At 30.6% G+C, this 25,404-nt stretch overlaps 3 protein-coding genes across 3 annotated transcripts; all 3 read left to right on the forward strand.

The window, feature by feature from the left end:
* The first annotated feature begins 380 nt into the window (after positions 1 to 380).
* Positions 381 to 2,940, forward strand: LOC107896992 (probable glycosyltransferase At3g07620). Its single transcript, XM_016822318.2, has 4 exons — positions 381 to 1,399; positions 1,474 to 1,604; positions 1,676 to 2,024; positions 2,099 to 2,940. Exons 1-4 carry the CDS (start codon positions 623 to 625, stop codon positions 2,765 to 2,767), a joined length of 1,926 nt encoding a protein of 641 aa, XP_016677807.1. The 5' UTR covers positions 381 to 622; the 3' UTR covers positions 2,768 to 2,940.
* A 1,754-nt stretch (positions 2,941 to 4,694) lies between these two features.
* On the forward strand, positions 4,695 to 8,132 carry LOC107896991 (uncharacterized). Its single transcript, XM_016822315.2, has 10 exons — positions 4,695 to 4,711; positions 4,815 to 4,883; positions 5,121 to 5,235; positions 5,324 to 5,525; positions 5,688 to 5,792; positions 6,230 to 6,358; positions 6,448 to 6,497; positions 6,576 to 6,673; positions 6,755 to 7,039; positions 7,548 to 8,132. Exons 2-10 carry the CDS (start codon positions 4,836 to 4,838, stop codon positions 8,055 to 8,057), a joined length of 1,542 nt encoding a protein of 513 aa, XP_016677804.1. The 5' UTR covers positions 4,695 to 4,711; positions 4,815 to 4,835; the 3' UTR covers positions 8,058 to 8,132.
* A 10,298-nt stretch (positions 8,133 to 18,430) lies between these two features.
* LOC107895383 (ethylene-responsive transcription factor TINY-like) lies at positions 18,431 to 19,475 on the forward strand. Its single transcript, NM_001326835.2, has one exon. It carries the CDS (start codon positions 18,618 to 18,620, stop codon positions 19,350 to 19,352), a length of 735 nt encoding a protein of 244 aa, NP_001313764.2. The 5' UTR covers positions 18,431 to 18,617; the 3' UTR covers positions 19,353 to 19,475.
* Positions 19,476 to 25,404: the final 5,929 nt, after the last annotated feature.

Here is a 25,404-nt window from a genome sequence, read left to right on the forward strand (position 1 = left end):
TTAATTTATATTCTCCAATTAGATTATTTTAAGACACTATATATTTTTTTTAATTTTAAAATTTTAGTCTTACCACAAATGACAAGCCTCAATCCATTAACTACATTTTTAGAGAGTAATATGTGAAAATAATAAACTGACATTACACATATAATAATATGTTTACCGCGTCAAATTTTAGAAATAAATATAAATTAACTTAATGTATTTAACAGTTATCATTTGATGATGACTGAAGTTTTAAAATTTGAAAAGTAGAGTGACTAAAAAAACCAAATTATAGAGACTAAATCCAAAACTTTCATAAATTACAGGGACTAATAACAGAATTTAACCTTTTTCATTTCTGGATAATTGATTTCACTTTACTATTCTCGTGAATATTAAATTTGCTGTGTTTTTTCTTTCCTCTCTTCCATCAGTCAAACCTCACACATATATTTTTGCCACCGACAAGACTCCGAGGATCTTGAGGTTTGGCAAGAAAACCCCTTTTTTTTCCCTAAATTTCGTGTCTTTTTTTTTTCTTGTTAATTAACGAATTGATGCTTATATTTTCAACTGTAAAATGAATCAAATTTGCTGTGTATAAACCATTTCTGGGTTTTTACTTATTTTGATTATGGAATTACTCAATGGGTTCAAAAACCCATTTCGTAGTGAATATAAAAGATGGGTTTTTTTAGTTGGATTAGTAGCTATAAGTCATTTATTGTTTCAGTCCTTTTTGCTTCCATATGGTAATGCTCTTAGATCTTTATTATTGCCTGGTATTGATGATTCAATTGAGGGTAATTATGGAAATGTTGTTTCTCGGGTTCGATCGGGTTCAAAATCGGTTGTGGTTCGTAATACTCTTACTATAAATGGTTCTGATTTTAGTACTAGGGATGTTATTTTGTTTAATGGTGGTAATGGTGGTGGAGATGTTGGAATCAGTAGTCGAAAAATCGGGGATTGGGTGGAAAAGGGTGTGAGTAAAGTCATTTTCGATGGAAATGTTGACGATGATTACGCGTTCGAGAATGGTGAGGATTTAAACGAGAATGCTGTGTTGGAAGAGGTCATTCGAGATCAAGATAATTATGTAAATGCTACATCGCGTATAGAGCAGGTCGCGAAACATGGGGGGGAAGTGTCTACCGGTGAACTTCGGGATGTAAATACTACTTCTCAGTATCCAGCATTGTCTTCGATGGCAAACACGACCCCGAATGCTGGCTCTTCTTTCCGTTCCACGTCCCTGCAAAGTGATCATACAGTATCTAAGAGTAATTCTTTGATGGTTGCTAAACAGGGGAAGAAAAAGATGAGATGTGAAATGCCACCAAAAACAGTAACTACGATAGATGAGATGAACCGTATATTACTACGGCATCGTAGGTCGTCACGTGCAATGGTAATCTGTAATACTATACTTATTTGCTTTATATACCTAACGTAAATTAAACTCATTTTATTGTGTTATTGTAGAGACCACGTCATTCTTCTATACGTGACCAAGAAATCTTTGCCGCAAAATCTCGGATTGAGAATGGTCCTGTCATAACAAACGATCAAGATCTTTATGCTCCCGTTTTTAGGAATGTTTCATTGTTTAAAAGGTAAGTTCGATAACATCTATTTGTCTATGAACTGTTGACCTTATTCTCAAATGATGGTTTGTACGCTGTAGGAGCTACGAACTTATGGAACGAATACTCAAAGTTTACGTCTATAAAGATGGGAAAAAACCCATTTTTCATTTACCAATACTTAAGGGATTATATGCGTCGGAGGGATGGTTTATGAAATTGATGCAAGGGAATAAGCATTTCGTTGTGAAGGATCCACGTAGGGCGCATTTGTTTTATATGCCGTTTAGTTCTCGAATGTTGGAGTACACGCTTTATGTTCGGAATTCTCATAACCGGACTAACTTACGCCAGTTTTTGAAGGATTACACGGAAACTATATCGGCAAAGTATCCTTACTTTAATCGAACCGATGGAGCAGATCATTTCCTCGTTGCTTGCCATGATTGGGTATGTTCTTTGATTCAAGCACTGTTGTATTTTCTCGGGTTTGTAATTGGAATATAATTACTGAATTTTTATAGGCTCCATACGAAACGAGGCACCATATGGAACACTGCATCAAAGCACTTTGCAATGCAGATGTCACTGCGGGTTTCAAAATCGGGAGGGATGTTTCTCTTCCGGAAACATATGTCCGGTCGGCAAGGAATCCTCTTAGAGATCTCGGAGGAAAACCGGCTTCTCAGAGACATATACTTGCTTTCTATGCCGGAAGCATGCACGGGTATCTCCGTCCGATCTTACTAAAACATTGGAAAGACAAAGACGCCGATATGAGGATCCTTGGTCCGATGCCTCCCGGTGTTGCGAGTAAAATGAATTATATCCAACACATGAAGAGCACTAAGTACTGTATATGTCCCAAAGGTTACGAGGTTAACAGTCCACGAGTAGTTGAATCCATCTTTTATGAATGCGTCCCCGTTATCATCTCCGACAATTTCGTGCCACCGTTTTTCGAAGTTCTCGATTGGGGAGCTTTCTCGATAATACTTGCGGAGAAAGACATCCCTAACTTGAAAGACATACTTACGTCAATACCGCAAGAGAGGTATCTCGCATTGCAACTCGGTGTTCGAAAGGTTCAACGGCATTTCCTATGGCATGCGAAACCTGAGAGGTACGATCTCTTCCATATGACACTTCATTCCATTTGGTATAACAGAGTCTACCAGATAAAACTTAGGTAGTAGTAACATTAATGGCCATTCCAAATGTGAATATACTTTTTTTTATCCGTTTTATGGTCCATGTTCGGGTTGCATAGTTTTCACGTCTTTGGGGCTTTTTTTTGGATTTGTATATATATAAACTAATGATATTTTTCAGTGATTCTTATATTTGGTTTGTAATTTTGTTTTAATCTTGAGAGTTAGTATTGTTTGCCTACTCAATTAATCGATTTAATTGACCAAATCGGTCGATGTTATGTTGGTTTGGTTGAATCGATTAATGCTTATGCATGTGGTTAGTTACAGTTAAAAGTTAAGTGGTTAAGTCCGGTTATGCATGAAAAATCAGCCGAACTGTCTGATTTAACCAATTGCTCACACTTATCGATCCTATTTCGTCCATTAAAAAAAATATATCTATAATTATTAACAAGTGTTTGGATGCAATGGCAAGACACATCGCACTCCCAAGAGGAGGACTTAGATTCGAATCTTAGAGATGACATTGTTGAGAAGTAGACCGTAAAACGGACATAAAGAATACAAAATATATATATCAATAAGCGAAGGTAAAAGTACTATAAAAGTCATTGTGCTAAAAGTTAAATTGCATTTTGCCTAGCACGGTTGGCACAAGTTTTTTAGGTGGGGGATAATTTTGGTTTTAACGTGGGTCAAGTCATTTTTTATTTTGTCACTCAAGTTGGATTTCGAAAGTAGGAAAGGACTAAATTGAGTGAAGGTCGACTGGATGGCCCATTTGCCAACCAAACAAAATAGCTTCAGTTTTCTTGCACGGAACTGAACTGAATCCAGACCACTTGGAAAAAAACAATGATTAATGTAAGAAACAAGCGTGAAAGACTTCTTTTCAGCTTTTCTGCTTTGTTTTTTGAGAGGGAAAATTCTAAACGAAGTTTTTATCCGCTTCGATGTTATATAAAATATTATAATAATAATTATAATAATATTTTTAACTAATTATTGTTTGACAATTTTAGCTTATTTAAAAACATCATAATCGTAATAATTTATATATTTTTAAAAATTTCATTTTCCATGGAGGAACTGTTAAATAGCATTTGTCCACCAAGCTGAGCTAAGAGTTTGTTCCCATCATGTCACGTGTCTGTCCCTAAACAGAACACCCCAATGACAAATCTCTCCACACGTGTTGTCCCTCCAATGCCAGTTTTTACAGTTATGTCGGTTAATTTTAAGTAATTTTCTTTTACCTATTTAAATCTAAGGGCCTAATGCTGCTTTTACTCCTTATATTGTATTAAAAGTTATAATTTAATCCCTTTTACTTTAATTTTATATAATTTAATCTTCTATTTTTTTATTGCCAATTAAAAGTATTATCTATTTAGACTTACTAATAAAATTACAAAAAGTATTTTTATAAATAAACAATCAAGTTATGTACTATTAATTAATGATATTGTTAACAAATTTATGAAAATCAACCTCATCACTTTAAAATAAAGGATTAAATTCCAAATTTGCAGAATAATAGAAGGACTAAAACTAAAATTAAACCAAATTCTAAGTGTTTCCTAATTTTTCGACAGACAAGCATGTCTAGTGTCTACTTAGCCGTTGTCATAATAATTTCCTCTCCCTTTTAATTTTTTTTCATTCAAAGCAATGGAAATATCATCAGAAAAATGTAATCAAAATTGGGTATTTTATAATTAGGGTAAGACCAAAAAAATACAATGGAAAAACAAAAAGTAGATAACGCTATTATCTTCATTCAGCTGACGAAGCCATACATACACTTTATTTCTTCTTTTTTTACAAAAAGAAAGGAAAAAAATTTCTCAGTGAACAGAACACTTTTGCAGTGCTCTTTGCTTGAGAATTGGGTAATCTAAATTTCTATCCTTCTTTTTATAAATTTGGGTTTTGAAAGCTTTCATTTTTTAAAACAAATTCTGGGTTTTTCCTTCTTCAGTGGTTAGTTTATCTCCTTAATGTCTTTTATTTTCTATCTTCTGTTTGGTTACTGAGAAAATGTGTCATTCTTTTGTTTTTAAATTGGATTTTATGTTTGGATCAGGCAGTGGTTGAAAAGAATTTAATGGGAGATTTACACAACAATGGAGGATTTGCTGAAAACCAGTTATCTGTAAGTATTGGTTCAGACCATTCTGATTTGTTTCTGTCTTAATTACATCATATTGTGTTTCTTTCATTTCATTATTTAAACCCGAACCCGAAAAAATCCGTTTCTGATAACTTGATTTAATCTTATTTGATCATAAAAATACATTGACTTGAGAAATACTGAATGCCAAATGACCCGAACTTGAAATGATTCGGAAATCTTAAAACCGAATTGACCCGATCCGATTCTTGTTATCAGGTCCATCATGGTAGTCTTCTGGATTTTCTCTTATTTTCCTCACCAATGGATGATATTTTCACATGTATTCTATCTTGGACATCTTATTTACGTCGCCGATTCATCGATTTTGTAGGTGAGTTCTTCGGTTTTTGGTGCGTGCGTACGTAGGTATGCATGTATGATGTATGTATGTGTGTTTAGACATTAATATGTGTCTGCAGAGAATCTTGTCGTCCAAGATGTTTACAGAAGCAAAGGTTCTGTTTCTGTGTCTTCGACATCTTACACGGAATATTTTAACTCCGGAACTTGCCAAACTTCGTCGGGCCAGGGGGAAGAATTTCTCGCAAATACAGACTCCGGAATCGTAAATACCAATCGCTCTATGCAACTAAGACAAGCGTTTCCTTTCATCTTTCAAGGGTAATGTATCGATACAATGGTTGATTTTCAAGTTTCAATAGCTGTACCTTGAATGTATTCTGCTAATAGAGCTATGATGGTAATGTTTCATAGCAATGCGTCTGTATTCCGTTTTTGTTTTTATCATTTACCCTATTTGCAGTTGCTTCTACCGGGTTGTAGGTTGGCATTCCCGTTTTTAGCTTTGCGGCTTGCTTGGAGTTCGATCTTGGTGCCGTGGAGGTTCGCTTTCTGCTATGTGAAACGCACTCAAGCACAAGTCTATAGGTAAAAAAAGTAGTGTCTTCGATTTTCTTTTTTCGTGTAATCGAATTTATACTTCAATATCTGAAAAAGTAGAACCAGAAGAAAAAGTCTGAAATCAGCCGGCAATTGTTTCGGTTTAGGCCATAGTTCCAAAACAAAACTCTGTTTATAGGCTTACAAGGAACATTGGAACAAAATCGAGCTGCAATCCCTAAACTCCTCTTCGGGTCATGGGAAACACATTGTGGGACCTAATTCAGCTTCCCGGGGCTAAACCAAAAAGTACTCAATCCCAGTCCCATTGCTATAGAATACGATCTTCCTCCTACCCCAACCGCAAAGTCTCAATCTTTAACTTGACTGAAACTGTTTTGCCTTTAGTATTTTCTACGTACTTGTCCTCGTACTTTGCTATGTTTGCTTCTTCATAATGAACATAACCGATTTTTTATTTTCAGCATTATATCACGGATGGAGAGAACGTTACGCGGTTCATCCGATGATATCGGATGGTTACAACGCACCCCTGGAATGGCTCCTGTTGAGGATGGTACAGCAAGATTCCTTGAACTGCTAGAAGCTATAAGGTACCGAATTAATTCAACTTTTTTTTCTTGATCTTCTCGAATAATAAGAGATTATTCCTTGCTAGTTGAACTGAGATTTTCACGTTTAGGAACGGAGAACACACGTTGCCAAATTCGTTTGTATATCTATTTGTTCCAGGTATGAGAATATCACGGTATCCCTTAGTTTCTCGTTTATCGATTTCGGATTCACAATAGATTTCTAATTCTTTGTCAGGCCTTTTTAGCAATCATGGTCCCTTATATTTTGTTGCCACTAAGAAATTCTTTTCGAAAATGGGTCTCACATGCCATATAGCGAAAATCCACAGCGAGGTAATTACGAGTTGCTTATCATAAGAAAACTATTGTTTTTGTGTTATTGAGTTTGAGTTTTTATTGCTTTGTCATACAAAGGCATCGGTGGAACATAACGCGTGGGAGTTGAAGCAATACATTGAGGAGCTTTATTGGGGGTCGGGTAAACGTGTAATGCTGCTCGGTCATAGCAAAGGTGGAGTTGATTCGACCGCGGCGTTATCAATTTATTGGTCCGAGCTAGAGCATAAAGTTGCTGGGTTGGCGCTGGTCCAGAGTCCGTATGGTGGTAGCCCTATAGCTTCTGATACTCTTCGTGAAGGCCAAATAGCTGATAAAGAAACTCGAAGGATCTTCGAGCTTTTGATATGCAAGACGATTAAGGTACTTTCCTTTCCTTTTCCGATAAATAAATTCCCGAGGTTTTCGAGTCAAACATTATAATCAAGGGCGTAGATAAGGGCAGGGGCTAAAAGTTAAAATTTTAAATGCAATTTCACCATAAACTAATTTATATAATTTTTACAATAGCAAAGATGCAATTTACAATTAAATGAAAAAAATCAAAGGTTTATCATTTTTTGGAGGCCAAAGTGCAATTTTACCATATACTAATTTAAAATTTTATAAATTGTAAAGAAGCTAAAAGTTAAATTTTCCATTTTAGGGGACCAGGCCCCGCCCCCCTATCCAGGGGGCAGGGGCAGGCAGTGGCCTTAGCTCCCAAAATGGTAAATATGCCTTTTAGTCCCTTTGAAGTTTATGAAATTACAAATTAGTATAATGGTAAAATTATATTTTGGCCTCCAAAAATTTATGATTCCATCTCTAGCTTCCCAAAAGCAATTTTCTGGTTTCTCCCCTGCTTATAATTCGAATATCTATGTTGCAGGGTGACATGCGAGCATTGGAAGATCTTACTTACGAAAAGAGAAAAGAGTTCATCATGAAGCATAAGTTACCCGAGGGAGTCCCTCTTATCTCGTTTAGCTCGGAAGCAAAAGTGGCTCCCGGTGTACTAGCTACCATGACACAAATAGCTCATGCTGAGCTTCCCCGGCTTCCCTTTCTAAAGTTCAGGAATTCGGAGTTCGACGATGTCAGTCAACTTGGACACCAAGTGCCTATCGTAATTCCGGTTTCCGCTGCCATGGCCTTATGTGCTCTTCACTTGCTGCTTAGATACGGGGAGAAGAGTGATGGACTCGTGACGTGCCGTGATGCCGAAGTTCCGGGTTCGGTCATAGTGAGACCCGAGCAGAAGCTCGACCACGCTTGGATGGTGTACTCTTCGAAGAAGAAAAATCCAAACGAGCCAGACGCTACGGAAATGTGTGAGGCTATTTTGACCTTACTAGTAGAGCTTGGGAAAAGGAAGCAAGAAGAAATAGAGAAGTCTTAAAAAGTAATTTCATTACAAACTTTGTTAAATTTGTTGGGATTTAATTAACTTAATGAACATATTTGAATCCTCAAATTGCAAAATTTTATTTAATTTTCGTATTTTAATTTGACATAATTCGTTTTCTTTATTTTTGTAATGCCCCTTCTAACATAAAAATATCTTTTATCCAAGTAGAATGATCAAATTATGTCGATTTAATTATCATTCAGTTTATTTTTACTTTTAATTTTAGAAATCTAATTTCTCTGCTCTTTTAGTTTAATAATTAAATTTCAATTAATAATATCGTAAAAAGGATTATGTTAAATTGGAGATAATTCAATTTAAAGGAATTTTTTTAGTGTTATCAATTGTTACTTCAATTATGTATTAAAAAATAGGATTGAATTGCCGGGACTAAAAGTGGAGGAATTAAACTTTAAATATACAAATATTAAAGGGATTTGGAGTACAATTAGACCAATTATGCCAAATTAAAGTACAATATGACTATTTCAAATCAGATCATAGTAGAGGTGCCAAAAATCAGAATTTGACCTAAATCAAATCTAGAGTATTGCTAACAAACTTGCTTCAACGAAAATAGTACTATTTACCATGGGCCACAAAAAAGGGGGCAGGCAGGGCTTGGCCCCAAATGACAAATTTTCTTTTAATCCTTCTAAGAATTACGAAGTTTTAAGTTAGTTCATTGGTGAAATTGCAATTTGACCTTTTAAAAATTTAAAATTCAGTTTTGGGTCATCCAAAAACAAAATGTTTATAGTTTAATCCTTTAGAAAATTGTAAAATTTTACATTAATACAATAATAAAATAACATTTTAACTCTCTTAAAAAAATATAATTCAAATCCAGACCCAATAACTTTATTCGCATAATGTTATTGAAGTATTCAAAGCTACTCTCATCATAAATGAAAGTAACAGATGCATTAACTTATAGAGATTACAAATAATGTTGAGTGTAGTGTTAAGGCACATAACACTCTCTGAAAGAGAACTTATGTTCAAACTTTGGAAACAACGTTGTTAGGAGTAAAGGTGCTTATAGTTTGGGTCAGTCCAAGTTCAGGTTGGGCTTAAGCATTATATTAACACATTTTATGTTTGCTCAAGTCCGATCGAAAATATGAGCCTAAAATTTTGTCTAAGACCAACCCATATTTATAAATGGCTAACCCAAGCTCATTTCAGACTCGCCCATATTATTTTTATTTAATTTTTAATTTTGTATATATTTATTCATTTATTAAAATTTTATATATAAGCATCTTATTATGGATTATATAGATTTGATTTTTATGTGTTATAAATTGTAAAATAACATGATATAACATATTATAAATGTAAAAAATAGATCGGGCTAGGTGGGACTTTGATTTTGGATGTTCAAGCTTGGGTTTGATCCATATTTTAAACTGGGTGAAGAATCCATCCCGTAAACAGTTCAAATAAAAAAAAATTATGAAAACTTTCATTGCAGTGCATGCATTCTCATCTCATCCACCATTTTCAGCAATGCAGCAGTTACAGGTTTCTTTCGAGTAAATGCTCAATTAAGCTAAAAATAGTATATGTAGTTATTTTCTGATGCAGAAAAATATTAAACCCCAAAGGGGGTACAAATAAAACTTACTGAATTAATAAAAACTATCCCAATCAATGAGAGGGTTTGAAATAAGGTCCCCCACCCCCCATAGAAATTAAAAAGCTTACATCATTGCATGGGATTTGATGAGGTTAATGCATTTGTTTTAGTTTCAATTTTGGGTTGAAGACAAAGCTTGGATTCTTTTCCTGTACAAAAATGGCCAAGCGAATTGATGTTGGTTGGTTGGGTTCTCTGCAAAGAAAAAAGAATGGTCTAATTCTGATTTTAGTCGCTCTGTTGTGTTGAAATATTGATAACAACGTTAGCAACTGCTTGAGTTTGCTTTCATATCTGTGTTTTACTTAAAACCTATGTTTGTTGGAATTGGTCCGGGTCTATTGGTCAGATTAGTTGGACTGTGAATTGATCGATATATTGATTCGGATAAAGAATTGAACTCACTTTGAATTAATTTTTGAGCTAACCCCTCAAGATCGAACTAAAAATTTGATTATACCAGTTGTTAAACTTGTTTTCTCTATTTCTTTTTTTTTTACGAATTTTTAATAATTTATTTAATTAAAATAGGACTGGTCAATTAATCCGATTGAACTAGGAACTAATGGTCCGACTAGTTCAACCATTGGTGCAATTTTAAAAACCTTGTGAAAACTCTTAACTGTCATGAGCCAACGGGCACTAACTTTTGATTTACTGGTGCGATGCATTGGTTAATTGTATATATTAATTAGGCTTAATATAACATTTGGTACCTGAACTTGATACTTTTTTAATTTGGTACCTAAACTTTTTTAGTCCAATTTAGTATCAAAACTTGACACTTTTTCCTAAATTGGTACCTAAATTTGACCCTTTTTCTTAAGTTGGTACTTGATCTTTTTTGGGATCCAATACTTGAACTTGACTCATTTTCCTAATTTGATACGTAATTTTTTTTGTTCAATCTGGTACTTGAACTTGTCAAACGTTTTACAAATTACTTCAATATACTAATAATGTTATTTTTTTATAAGGTAGCAAAAATAATCAATGTATGACCGAGATGTGACAAATGACTTTTTTTTTGTATTTTATGAGTTCAATTACTTTTAGTTTTATTTATTTTATTGTTTTATTAATTGAAATTAAAAAATTCCTTTTAATTTGAATTTTTAAAATTTTTTTCTTATTTAATATTAATCTGTTAATCATAGCTCAGTATCTAATTTTTTAACATGATTTTCCTCTAAAACTGATGATATTTTTGTAGCGTAATAATTCTTTTTTAATATTGTTAGTATTTTGCGTAATTTGTATAACATTTAATAAGTTTAGATACCAAATTGAACATAAAAAAAAGCTTAGTTACCAAATTAGGAAAAAAGTGTCAAGTTCAATTACCAAATAGGACAAAAAAATTTAGGTACCAAAGTAAAAAAAAAGAAAAAGCCAAATTCAAGTACCAAATGTTGTATTGAGCCTATTAATTACAATATATTAAATTTATCTGTAAAATTTGTTTAAAAATTTGTATATTTTCATAAATAATAAATAATAATATTATACAAAATATTGTATATTGTGTACTGTTTAAATACTATATATTTTATACACTTTATTTTTTTAAAAATTATATAAATGTTGTTTACAATTTTAAAATTGTACAGATAATGTATTATAAAAACTATAAAAATTATCATTCAAAAACATATAAATTATCTTGTCTTTTATATATATATACGATTTGAGCCTACGAAACTATGATATTTAGATTTTCAAGTTTTTCGTTTCAATCAATGCTTCATTTTGTTTTGACATGAATTTTAATAAATATATTTGTTACATAAATACGAATTGACGATGGTTGGTTCTTTACAAAATAATGATTTAATTGTGGTTTTAATCCCTCTATTATGGTGACTTAATTTGATCACCCTAGTTCTATAACGTTGTTAATGGGTTCAAATTGATAACATTATTAACGACAAGTAACGTGGTTTCTATGAATATTTTAACACTATTATTACTGTTATTAATGAGCCATTAGTACTCTTAATACTTTAACAACAACAATTAACAGTGCTATCAATTTGGACATACTAATAATATTATAAAAATAAAAGGATTAAAATTAAATGATTAAATTTTAAATTTTAATATAGTAGAGGAACTAGAACTAAAAATTAAACCCAAAATAGTTGATTGGTTTTGCTAGTGCTATCAAATACACATTTTTAAAAATAAAAAAAAGCCCATAAATCTCTTATTGGTTGCAAAGAGTCCAAACAATAAATTTGGTAGCCCCAAAAACAATGAAAGTGTCCGCAGCCCATTAACTATTCATATCTTCAAACTTGAACGTGGCCACCTACCAAGATTTACCCATTTAACTTGATAAATGACCAACTCCAATATAGCTTTTACTGCATTCTAAGTTGGGAAAGGGGACCAGATTACACACATCATTCAAATAAGGGATCGCACAAAAAACCTGAGCCCGATGGATTTAAACTCGATCCGGTCTATTAGGATTACAATTTTATTTTTTTGCTTTGAAATTGAGTTTCAGTTGAGGAATAACTCATTTTCTCTTTTCATATATTGAATAGATGGGTAAACTATCAAAATAGTCACTTATGTTAACGTGTTGTAACATTTTAGTCGCTGAGCCGTTAATTCTCGTTAACAGTGTAATGGTAAGATGATGTGCCACGTTAAATCATTATTTTAAACAAAAAATTTAGGTTAAATTATACAAAGTTGAATCCTTGGCTCATGTAGTAGTTTAATCTTTATACTTAAAATGTTAATATATATTATTTAAAAAAATAATTCAATTTATTGAGCTTTTAGTCAATCGGTATTGATGTTATTGCAACAAGAAGGAGGGCGTAAGTTAAAGCATATTTAAACGCGTTTTTTCTCCAATTTAATGAGTTTAGAGGGGTCACCTCTACTTTTAGTCAAAATTTGCTTACTATCAAATATACTTACTATCATATCATGAACTTCAAATATGAATAGTAAAACGAAAATATCTTTCAAAAGCAGGGTATATTAGAAAAATGAAAAAGGCGGTGCATTATTGTCCTTAAAAATCAAAATTAAAGACCAAAAAAAGGTAGCCAGGACTTTTCCACCTTAGGATGTTGGTTTTACATATGAAAAATGAGATTTCATTTCTTAGTTCTATTTTTAAATGATTCAACTTTTAAAAAAAAATAAATTTGGGAATAGAAGCTTTCGTCTATTAATTAGTACTAATTCAGAATAAAATTTGAAAAATAAAATTAAAGGGATTTAATTCTAAATGTCATATTAAATAAAAAGTAGTTGAATTGTGAATATAAATCATGGGGGGAAAAGAAAGAAGAAAATAATTTGGGTGTCCAATAAATGCTATGAAACTAACCTATCACATTCATTTCAAAATGCTACCCCAAACATAGTATTAAAAAAATTCACTCAAAAATATAACTTTTTTTTTATGATTGCATTTTTAAGAAAAAGACCCAATAGACCGTATTTGTTCTTCATAAAATTACCACCCTACATTTTGTTTCAAAATATTTGGAAACCAAAATTTCCCTAACAAAGGGAAAAAAATAAAGGATTTTGGGGCTTTTATTTTCATTTATTGGTTGTTGAATTATTAATTTCTATTTGCATAAGCATTCCAAAATTACTTGTTCTCACATGAATTTTTTTTTAAATAAAAGTGACTGTAATTTGCATCATATATATATATCAAGTTGGAAAATATTTACTACTTACTTAACCTTTAAATATTTAGTAATTTTTTTAAATTAAAAATATAAAAAGTTAAGTAATCTCAAATTATATTAAAAATTATTTATCTTAAATCTTACATTTAAAATTAAAAAATTTTTGTTAAAAATTTTATCTTAAAACAAAAGAAATTGTACATAAACATTTCTATTTAAAATTTAAAATAAGAAAGTTTTATCTTAAAACTAAAAATGGAATAAAATTAAAAAAGATAGTGGTGAATAGTTAAAAAAATATAAACAGTGAAGGATTATTTTTTACGGTTCATGTTTGGGGTTGTAGTTGTCCCTCCCAATAATGGAGTCTCTAATATTTGAACCTGCATTCTTTTCTTAAGAATGTAATATGCCTTGCCAATCCTCATAGCCCCCTCCCATATTTGCTTTTTTTAAGGTAATGTCTAGAACTATCCATAGCCCTTTCGAATCCATAAGTAGGAGGATAATGAGCTTCAATACACTCGAACCTACGTCCTCCTACATTGACAATAATGACCGTGCTGTTGATTTAAGACTCAATCGACATATTTTGATTTTAAGGATTCTCTTGTGTAGTTGGAATTTATTAAATTAGAAAATGTGACCATGGTTAGATGTGAGTGAGACTTTATTCTTTTTTTTTGAAAGCTAGTAAGATTTAGAAACTTGCTTAATTTTATGATTTTAATTTGGTTAAAAATTGAATGGATTAAATTGGACGGTTTAATTATTTTAAAAGTTTTTAAAATATAAATTAACAGTAATTCAAAATATATAACAATTCAAAAAAATATTTTTTAAATCAAATTCACTATTCATAAGAGTTTTTAAAAGGAAAAAGAATCGGTTCCGACTCGATTCAAATTATTATTTAATAATTTTAAATTTATTTGTAAAAAATATATAAATATTAATATATTATTACTGATTTAAGTATGAAAAATTAAAATAAAATTAAACTATAATCTTATAGTGATGGATCAAATTGGAAAAGAAAAACAACTCTACATAATAATTGTGGGAATATTCAGCACATGCAAATATACTAAAATGAGACCCATGGCTAAAGTTTGTTCTAAATGTTTTTCTTTCATTTGCTTTTCCAAAATAATGAAAAAGAGTAAGATAGATTTATTCACTTTGGTGTATCAAAAATATTCTTTTAATTTAGTCCTTTCTAAGAAAGGGGAATTATAAAAATAAATACATCCATTTACAGTATCCAATGTTTGGAATTTGGACCATTTTGATGGAGTTTCAATTTTTAGCTTTTAGGGTCTTCACCTGTGAGTTGAAAACAATGAAAAACCACGGAATTTTTTTGGGTTCCTCACCTCTTAATAAAACAAACAGAAATTAATGAATAAATAACCGTTTAACAAGAGTTATACCATATATAAAAAATAACAATAAAATGGTAGCAATTTTTTTTTTGCAAATTCGGGACAGGCCCAAGTAAAAAAGAACTTATCTGATGCTCAGCTAGTATTTTAAAAAACGGGTATTATTTTTTGCCTAAACCCTTTTACTTTTAGAATTTATTTTATAATTTTTGAACTTGAATTTTTATATTTTTTTATCATCTCTACTCTTAGCTTTTATTTTAAAAATTTTAAATTTCTTTATTTAAATGTTAAAATAAGTCATCACTTAATCAAAAACCTTATTTAAGTGTTTCAACTTAAAACTAATTTTAAAGGCTTAATTGATGGTTAACTTCTAGTTAAGACCCCAATTTGAGTACAATTTTTTAACAAGAGTTTAGTTAATTTTTAAAATTATTTTATGAAGACATTTTTTTATATTTCAGATTCAAAAAAAAATTGGTAGAAAAGAACAGCATAAAGTGATTACAAAGAAAAAAAAACACACCTCTTAGGAACTATGAAAGCTTCTTTTATTAACTAATAGAAGCCCTTGAACCGAAATTGGAGGTTCTTCAAAAACGACTAAATTTGGAGGACCAGATACCGCAAGCCTTGCTATATGATCAACAACAACATTTTGGGATCTAGGAACATGGCGAATGCGCACCTTCCATTCACGATTAAGGATACTATGAATCAAACGTAGCTTTACCATTTTGCTATTGGCAGATTCCCCAACCAACACTGATTCCACTAGAAGTGTATTATCACATTCAACGTCAACCTGTCGCAATCCTTCCCCCGATGCAACACGCAAACCCTCTAGCACCAGCTCTCGCTTCCACCTTGAAAATATTATCCTTGCCCATTCCCATAGAAAAACCACATACCTAATTCACATTTGAATCTCTGAAAGCACCCTTGATTGTTGCCTGCTGATTAGTCAAGGACACTGCCCCATCAGTGTTAAGTTTGAACCATCCACTCTCCGATGGGGACCAGTGAGGCGTTTTCACCATAGGACTCGGCTGTAACACCAATGATCCAAATGTATCATAATCCCTTACCTATGACAACCATGTATCGAATACATCCTGCACACTAATATTGCCATCAGAGAAAACATAACGATTGTGATTCTTCCACAATAACCAACATAAAATTGAAAACAGAGTTTGCAAATCAACATGCCCTCTGCTCAGATGCCCTACATCACGTAAATTCCAAACCAACCATTCGTTGAATGGCATAGAAAAGAAAAGACTATGCAATGACTTTTGTTAGACATATGCCTCCTTGTCTGCTTCTCATTCCTCGGCAACCTATTCTACCACAATAACCAAATAAAAACCCTGATGTAAGGTACAAAGTTTTTGAAGTAAATACTTGAGTTATAATTATCTTTTTTATTCTCAATTTACCGGGGATTTTTTCTTTTCTGAAAATGAAACATAGTAGCATAAGATTTGTGAGAAAAGAACGTGGCAAAGCAAAGAAAAAAAAAAGGAGAAAAAGCTAGAAAGTTAGATGTGGGGTAAATTAGTCATTTAGTTTAGGGTTGGTGAGGAACAAGAATAGTAACATTACTGTACCATACACATTGGACAGGTGAAAATAAAATAAAAAATATATAAGAAAAAGAATTGAGTTTTTATTAGTATAACATTTACAACAACCAAAATTAAGGTTCTTTTAGATTCTATCTCTTATATTGTGTAGTGGAATATAAATTTATGATACATTTTTATTTTCTCTAACTATTTTAATAGTATATTATTAAGGTTTAGGGGTTTAAATTTATTAAAGTTTCGGGAACGTGTAAATATTAAATGTGTGGGTTCTCTTTTGTATTATTTAGGGTTTAAGTCCTATCATGTGGGAATCTTACTTGGATATATTTCGATTTTCAATTTATTATATTTTACATTGAGTTTATTCTAATTTTAGATGATACGATATGTATCATTTATAATTTGTAATGTATTAGCATGAACCTTTAATAAAAGAATACGATTATGATCAGGTTCTAAGGGGGTCAAGTTCGAATTTAGACAACTGAATACAATTATCCGTCATTGTTTATATATTATAAAATGTATTTATAATTAAAATTAGGGTAAATTACACAAAGTCACTAAATTATTTGTAAGCTTATGTTTTGGTCATTTAATTTTAAAAAATTTCAAAACAATAATTGAACTATTTAAAAAATTTTATTTAAATCATTAGAACGTTAAAATCATTAGTTTAGCTTTAAATTTAAATAACTTTATTTCTTATTCAATTTGAATTTGGGATGAATCATATTGGTTCAATATAAAAACTAACTTACCCAAATCTTACTCGATTTAAGTCAAATTTATCCATAAATCGGATCATGATGGAGCTGCGATTCCAAAAAATTTTCAAACTGACGGTCCATTTCATTATTCATATTGAACAAATTATTCTATCCGTAAACAAGTCTAACTTAAAATTGTACATTTTAGAAAAAGTAAAAAAGTAAAAACAAAAAGGAAAGGGTTGGCTTGGCCTAGCCTGGCGTAGCCTAGCTGACTAAAAACAGTTCTAAATTCTAAAAGCAATAACTAAAATAATGCTAAATGACCATTCTATATATTATATAAGTATAAATAGCAACCATGGCGCAGCTTCCACAGGACGGCGGCGCTGCCAGCTGTGAAACAAAAACCCCACCTCGAGGACCCTTATTATACCCTATGACACCCCTAAACTTTCTAGGTACTTCCTTGATTTTATAATATATTAATTTTAGTAATTTGTGTTAATAATAATAATTTAATGGTTGCTGCTGCTGCTGCTGCTGCTGATAATGATACTGATGAAGTTTAAAAAAACAAAGCCATTCAGGTCGGTGTTATATGTGGGTTTAATTTTTCTCTATTCCCTATATTTTTAAAATTTTTAAAATTTAATCTCTTTTATTTTTAATTTTGATTTAAAAAATTAAAATTTGGATTTTTATTTTCTAAGCAAACTTTTTTTGTTTTCTTTTTGGAGATATTATGAGTAAAATTACAAATACAATGGCAAATTGTAAGTTCTAATCAATATAATCAAAGCTATCATTACAAATCATAATTAGATTGAAATCGAAATATGTCTAGACCAAAAAAAACACCTATAAAGAACTCACACATGATTTATACAAAAAAAAACTTAAACCAAAATATTTCAAAGCCTCAACCACGCATTCATATTTAATATAAATTCATTAAAATTATTTTTAATAAATAAATAACCCCAAACGAGTTAAAATGCTACACTATATCTTTTAATTTTGAAAAATTATCACATACTCCACAATCGAATGCGACTAATGCTTTACAAGGTGTAGTAAAAAAATATACATACAAATAAATGTACCACTTGTTACACACTTAACTTGCTTGTAAATAAATGAAAAATTCCACAAGAGTACGCTTGTACTTATATATATATAAAAAAACCTTAATTTATAGTGATTTAAAAGAATAGGGATAAAATTGTAAAAGTCTAAAAGAGTACAGGAAGTGAGGCAGAATTAAACCTTTATAAGTGCGTGTATCATTGCGGCCATCACTTAAATACACCACGTTTTCCCTTCGATTCCCTTACTATAATACCATCTCTCTCCCCTTTCTCTTCTCATAATCAAACCTCGCTTTTCACTCTGTTTTCTTTTCCCGAGAAACAAACAACAAATATAAGCCAAAACCCTTCATCCAAAAAACCTTACCTTTATTGCTTAAATTTATATAAAGTTTCTTACTTTGCATATATATATATAGTTAGCATTATATCGAGTAGCTTCTTTTTTGTTTCAGTTACAATGGGTGACTCACTGAACTCGGAAACTGAGTCTAGCACGGTTAGTAACAACTCGTCTCCTTCAACGTCACCATATGGGAAAAGATTGGGTACTGAGTTAATGCCCGACCCGAAAAGGGAAAAGCGTCCGAGAGATAATAGTAAGCATCCGGTTTACCGTGGGGTCCGAATGAGGGCTTGGGGTAAATGGGTATCCGAAATCCGAGAGCCCCGAAAAAAGAACCGGATCTGGTTAGGTACTTTCTCCACACCCGAAATGGCAGCACGAGCACATGACGTGGCAGCTTTGAGTATCAAAGGTAACTCGGCGATCCTTAACTTCCCTGAACTCGCTGAGTCGTTGCCTCGTCCGGCTTCTAACTCGCCGCGTGATGTACAAGCCGCCGCCGCTAAAGCTGCCGCAATGGAGTTCTTGAGTAACAAAAACAACAGCGTCGACGATGCCACTTCATCTTCGGATTCAACGTCGTCATCGTCGAATGTGGATGATATGTCATCGACACCGGAAGAGCTGAGTGAGATAGTGGAGCTGCCGAGTTTAGGGACGAGCTATGAGTCGGCTGAGTCAGGGAACGAGTTCGTGTACGTGGACCGCTTTGATGGGTGGCTTTTTAATCCTTGTGGTATCCCTTGGGATTATGAAGAAAATTGTGGGTACTTCGGGGATGAAACTTCAATGCAAATACAAGATAGTCTCATTACAAATGGGTTTAGTCCTTTACTATGGGATCATTAATGCATAATTAATAATAAATCAAATTTTGTTTGACTAAATTGCCCTCCTTCAATTTTTTTTCCTCCCTATGGAAGGGCAAAAAATTATACTTTGCTTGTTTATCAAGATGCTTGCTTTGTACTCACTTGTGCTTGCAGTTTTACTTTTTTCTTTTCTAATTTAAAAAAAAAAAAGATTTAGTATTGCATTCACTTGTTTTGCTTTGATTGGTCAAAGTTTTTCATTTTCTTTTTGGAAGAACAATTATCTTTTTTATCCAAGGTCAAAGATTATAGGTTCAGTTATCCTTTTTAGTCCCTCTACTCTTTATATTTGAAATTTAAAAATTTTCAAGTCGATTTAACGAAATTCTTTCAATAATGTCATCAATACAAAAGAATAGAAGGTATGGGGAGTAAGAGTAGAATTAGACCAAGATTATATGCTCTGTTTTGTTGTAAGTATATTTAGTTGCTCTTAACTTTTGTGAAATGAAAAAAGAATCAATTTTAATAAAAACAAATCCCCAAATGCACATTCTCACTATTAAAAAAAATGCAAACTTAACAGCCTATGGAGCAGTAAATCGAGGGTTTATTATAATAAAAAAATAGTGAAGCATAATAAATGGTCTGTTAGGGAAGCTTATTCCTTTGAAAGGTGACTTTCAACCACCCATATTTGTTTACTTCTCTAAGCTCCTTACAAAATGTGTATATATATATTCAATAAATATGTGATGCAGGTTTGATGCCAAAAACACACTGCATTTAGGCAATTTATTCATACAATTTTCTGTTGCTCTTTTTTTAGTTAAATTTGATCATTAATTTTTTGATTAAAATATTAATTTTTAACGATATTGACATAACAATTCAAGTAGTAGTCATTATGTATATGATACTATTTATCTTGTATATCACGTTTATGAGATTGTGAAAATGATTGGTGAATTCTCCTTCCATTGCTTTCCATTTCAAGCTTTTGAAATTTAGCAAAATTATCTGCCATTTATTAAGTAATTGCAAATACAATTAGTGATCTCAACCTGCTCAATATCTAGCACACAAAAACCAGCTACTGCATTAAATTCCTTTGTCACTTCCTGTCTAATAATACTCAATTTATATATTCCATTACAAAGAAAAATCTTTTGATTAAACATTGAAAAATAATCAAACAAACCCATTTTTTTTATTTCATGATTAAATTAGACTGAGAAGTCAAACTCCATGACCCATTGCTCAGCTGGAAGATGTGAGAGCGAAGCCAAAACTATAAATTTATGGGACCCCATTCTTGGTCTCACTACATATGTCCCTTTTGATAATGATATGTAGATTATTATGGGTTTAACTACCAATCTCATCCCTTCATTTTATGAAAATTGATAAATCCATCCTTTTACTTCAGTTTTCCAGAATTTGATCTTCTTGTATGCTGTTTAACAAATTGAAATTTTAATTACTGAATTTAGTTTATAAAATACATATGTAATATGATTAGATTGTTTGATCAAAAGAACTGAAAAGAAATTCCTTAATTACTTACCATTTTACACACTTTTTCATCGAAAAAAATTATATAATTTTCTTTTTATTATGATTATTAAATGTGTTTAGAGAATTTTTAAAAAAATTCAATGAATTATCAAATAAGGCCTTGCTTTGCGAAGAAAATGAGAAACTAGTCTAATTTTTGCCGATTTCTTACATCAAATTGTCGAACTGCTGATATCAAAGTCAATAATTTAACAATAAAGTTTAATAACATTACCCAATTGGATTAACTTTTTAACGTCCGTAAGTAATATTGACCCAATTATGATGAATTAAACTAGAGAAATTATTTATTCTCGTTTTTCTAAAGTGGAAGGATGAGATTCATAAATAACCATTTTTATAAAAAAATATAAAAACTTTAATTATTACTCTAATTTTAATGTGATTTGGGAATTGAGAACCTCAAATCTATCACTGAGGCAGAAGGAGAACATTTATTAAAAAAAAAAACTAAAAATGAATAGATCGATTATCAATAATCAATCTAGCTGGAACAACATAAACAAATTAATTACAGATAATAATAAAATATTTTAATTTGGGTATTAAATGCCCATGAAATTTGATTTCTGTGATCATTTTTCTCGTAATTGGTCTCACACGTGCAGTTTTAATTACATCGTTGACCTTTGGTTTCTAAATGGAATTAATTGGGATTGAGAATTACAATTTCAAATGTATCCATTGTTTTTTTTAAAACTTTGTTCATCAAATTCATAAAATAGTATATGATTTCTTGAAATTTAAGTGTCAATTTTGTTAAACCAAAGCATAAATGGTCAGATCCAGCTATTATCATTGCCTTCCTAGTTATTTATTGCATTAAAGTGGCAAATTAGCCATTAATTAACACCATATATTAATATCGGGTGAAGTTTGAATTTCTTTTGATTCGTCAACATTGACTTTCAAAATTTTTGGAGCCAAAACGCAATTGCGCCATTGTAGTTAATTTAAAAGGGTTAAATCATAATTTTGGAGGGTCTGAATTGAATTATAAATTTTGAGTGTCAAAATATAAATTTATCATTGTCTTGAGCCCCTTGATTATAATCTGTATTTATATTAATAAGTTATTGATTGAGTTAGTGTCGCGAGTTAATCGAACATAATCATATTTGAAAAAATATATTAAAATATCATTTTGTATACAAAGTAATGAATATTAATACAAGGATATTTTTTCCTTTTATGTTTTCAAATAAAATAATACTATGATAGGATTTGAATTTGGGTAGATAAATATTCTAAACTTTTAACTTAACCAAATTCAATCAAAGCTGTTACCTTCAAGTACTAAAATGTATAACTTTTGTCAAATACAGATATCATCTTAGACAAAGAAAAACACATATACTAAATTAAAAAAAGTGTCAAACTTAGATACTAAATTATGTATTAAACCAAATATTTATAAATATATCGTTGTAACGTAATCTAGTATTTAGTTAAATCTCCACCCAATGCACTGAAAAATAAAAGCCAATGATCCAATTTATATAAACTAGAATCATTCATGAATTATCTAATAACAAATAAGTATTAATTACATTAATAAAATTAAAATTAGGAAATAAAAATATCCAAAAGTAAAAAATATTATTATTAAAAAATATAATTATATCCAATAATTAATTTTTATTAATATACTAAATAATTTTATAATATAAATTCAGCATTTGAATTTCTAATTTATAGGATAATAAATAATAAAGTTTTGCAAAAAAAAAAGGGGCTAACTTTTTACATTCGTATCTGTTTGAATTTAGATAGGAATATTTTTGTACAAATTTAAATTCGCCCCACCAAATTCGGATTCTTGCTATTACATCTTAAATTTTGTTCTCTAACATATTGTTTCTCTATGAATTATGTGGCCAAATCTATGGGAGCTACTCCCACATGTTACCAAATACTAATAAAATGTTATCTTTTATAAATAAAATAAATTGTAAGTACTAAGATTCGAACTCATACTTGATACACAAGGTTGTGGTCGAGGGTAAGTAAGGGGTGAACATTCAATTTTTTCACCTGTTTTTTAACTTAATTGGCAACTTCCAATATTAACTGGATCGATCAATCAATCAATCGATAGATTTAGGTTTAACCGACCTAATCGAACCAACTTAATGTTGGACGGTTAAGTCAACTAACAGACTTATTTTTATAATATATTTAGAGATAAATATCAAAACTATACATGAACATTGTTCCAATGTATAATCTGATGGTAAAGTTTGATTTAGTACAATTATACGAATGAAACTTTAATTGTATACTTCTAAAGAAATAAATAGATCAATTTATTTCTATATTGGATATGTATAATTATCTGTGTGTGCAATATATAGATATATTATAACAATAATGGCGCTAGTGGTTTCGTTAAAATTGAATCGAATAAACATTTCATGTATAAAATTACACAAAATCAAAATTAATGTATACAATTGCGTATTAAACCAAGTTCATGTATAAATTTAAACTTTATCCCATATATTTGAAATAAATAAAAATATATATTAAGCCGATTATATAAGTTGGTTCAATTATGAATTTTAAAAACCGACAATTAATTGACTTAAGAAAGACCATTATTAAGTAAATTAATAAAACATTTAGTCCTCAATACTTGTACATTCTATCAATTTAACGAAAAAAATGACATAATTAATTTATTGATTATTTAAAATTAGGATCAAATTGATATAATATGTAAGTATTGAGAACTAAATTAAGACCCAAAAACTATGAGTATAGTTATTAATGGGTTCAATTCAACCATCATTCTTTTTAGCACAATGGATGCTAAGTTTGTGGTTACAATTAATATATTAAAATTTATTTCACATATTATTAGTGAAATCTAAAAAAATTTAGGATTTGAAAATGTTTAAAAAATAGAAATGTAGTGGAATTCATATTTTGTTCTGTTAGAAATTACGTGACTCGAATCTTGTCACTTATTGAAGAAATAAATATAATGGCAAAATAAGGGGATATGTGGCGGGCTATGACCGACCATACATAACAAGTAGAACAAGGTTTTTTCAACCCTTAAATAGATGTAGTCGAAACTCTTATTATATCATTCATTTTTCAACATTAGTGAATTTCTCCTTCTCTGCATGTTGTCTTTTTTCGGAAGGGTTTTCACGTAAAATCTGTGTGTTCTTATTTTTCTTTTCTTATTGCTTTGCAACTGTGCTATCGCCATTTTCGACATTTATTATAACATATTCATAAAATTAAAATATTTTATTATCAGGGTATTAAATACTAACCTTTATTATATATTTTTACAAACACACTTATTTTTGAAAAGTTATGATATTCATAATATTAATTTTGATTTGAATTCAAAAATTCAATCTAATTATTTCGAAATTAAATTTGACTCGAATCTTGTCACTTGTTGAAGAAATAAATATAGCGGCAAAATAAAGGAATCTGTGGTGGGCTACGACCGACCATACATCACAAGTTGAATCCGTATAGAACTATTCTTCTTTTATTTGACTTTGATTAGAACACGGTATTTCAACTCTTAAATAGATGTAGTCGAAACTCCTATTGTATTATTTATTTTTCAACATTAGCGAATTTCTCTTTTCCTGCTTGTGGTTTTCTTCTAAAAGAGTTTTTAAGTAAAATCTGTGTGTTCTTATTTTTCTTTCTTATTGTTTTGTAATCGTTCTGCCGCCATTATCAACATTTATTATAACACATTCATAAAATTAAAATGCTTTATTAATAGGGTATTAAATACTAACCTTAATTATATATTTTTACAAACACACTTATTTTTGAAAAGTTATGATATTCATAATGTTAATTTTGATTTGAATTCAAAAATTCGATCTAATTAATTCGAAGTTAAATTTAATTCAATTCAAATTGATCATAATAAATTAACAATTTAAAACTGAAAATGACCTACACCAAAAATTACTTGAATGTAAAATGGTATGGACAAGCAACTTAAAATAATCCAAAAACTCAACCAACAAACTCGAGTCATCTTAAACCCAAAATAACACATGCGAAATTCACCCACTCATCCATTTCAATGAGTATATTTTATTGTTTGAATCATGGATAAGTTGGCAATTATTTAAAGAGAAGCAAAGAGATGACAATGATATTTGGTAAAAGAAAGCAAACTTTTGTCATATATGTTTACGTATAGAAAACTATAAGATATATATCAAAAGAATCATTAAAAAATGGTTGGGGTAGCTAAGCTAGGGTTCTTATATATATATAACAAGTTTGTATGCAATTGAAACCTAGCTATTAATTGGCTAAACGTGCATTAATCAACTTAAGCTAGATGTCAACTAATGTATAGCTATATATAGAGATGTGGTTTAAATACCACTCTATTTTGGCAAAGTGAGATTGAGGGCTAGTTAGCTTTAGCTAGGTTGGGATATTTGCAAATAATGTCACTCAAAAATGGTGGGTTCTATGCTATCCTATGTATGGCCTATGATGGTGCTAATTCT

The sequence above is a fragment of the Gossypium hirsutum genome, chromosome D07 (assembly GCF_007990345.1).
Source record: "Gossypium hirsutum isolate 1008001.06 chromosome D07, Gossypium_hirsutum_v2.1, whole genome shotgun sequence".
In the NCBI taxonomy this organism is placed as follows: domain Eukaryota; kingdom Viridiplantae; phylum Streptophyta; class Magnoliopsida; order Malvales; family Malvaceae; genus Gossypium; species Gossypium hirsutum.

Excerpts from the sequence above, each read along its gene's own strand:
- LOC107896992 (XM_016822318.2), top strand. The coding sequence starts at position 623 with ATGGAATTACTCAATGGGTTCAAAAACCCATTTCGTAGTGAATATAAA. Across the intron at positions 1,400-1,473 it reads GTAGGTCGTCACGTGCAATG|AGACCACGTCATTCTTCTAT; the intron begins GTAATCTGTAAT and ends GTGTTATTGTAG. Across the intron at positions 2,025-2,098 it reads TCGTTGCTTGCCATGATTGG|GCTCCATACGAAACGAGGCA; the intron begins GTATGTTCTTTG and ends GAATTTTTATAG.
- LOC107896991 (XM_016822315.2), top strand. The coding sequence starts at position 4,836 with ATGGGAGATTTACACAACAATGGAGGATTTGCTGAAAACCAGTTATCT. Across the intron at positions 5,526-5,687 it reads TTTCCTTTCATCTTTCAAGG|GTTGGCATTCCCGTTTTTAG; the intron begins GTAATGTATCGA and ends ACCGGGTTGTAG. Across the intron at positions 7,040-7,547 it reads TGATATGCAAGACGATTAAG|GGTGACATGCGAGCATTGGA; the intron begins GTACTTTCCTTT and ends TCTATGTTGCAG.
- LOC107895383 (NM_001326835.2), top strand. The coding sequence starts at position 18,618 with ATGGGTGACTCACTGAACTCGGAAACTGAGTCTAGCACGGTTAGTAAC.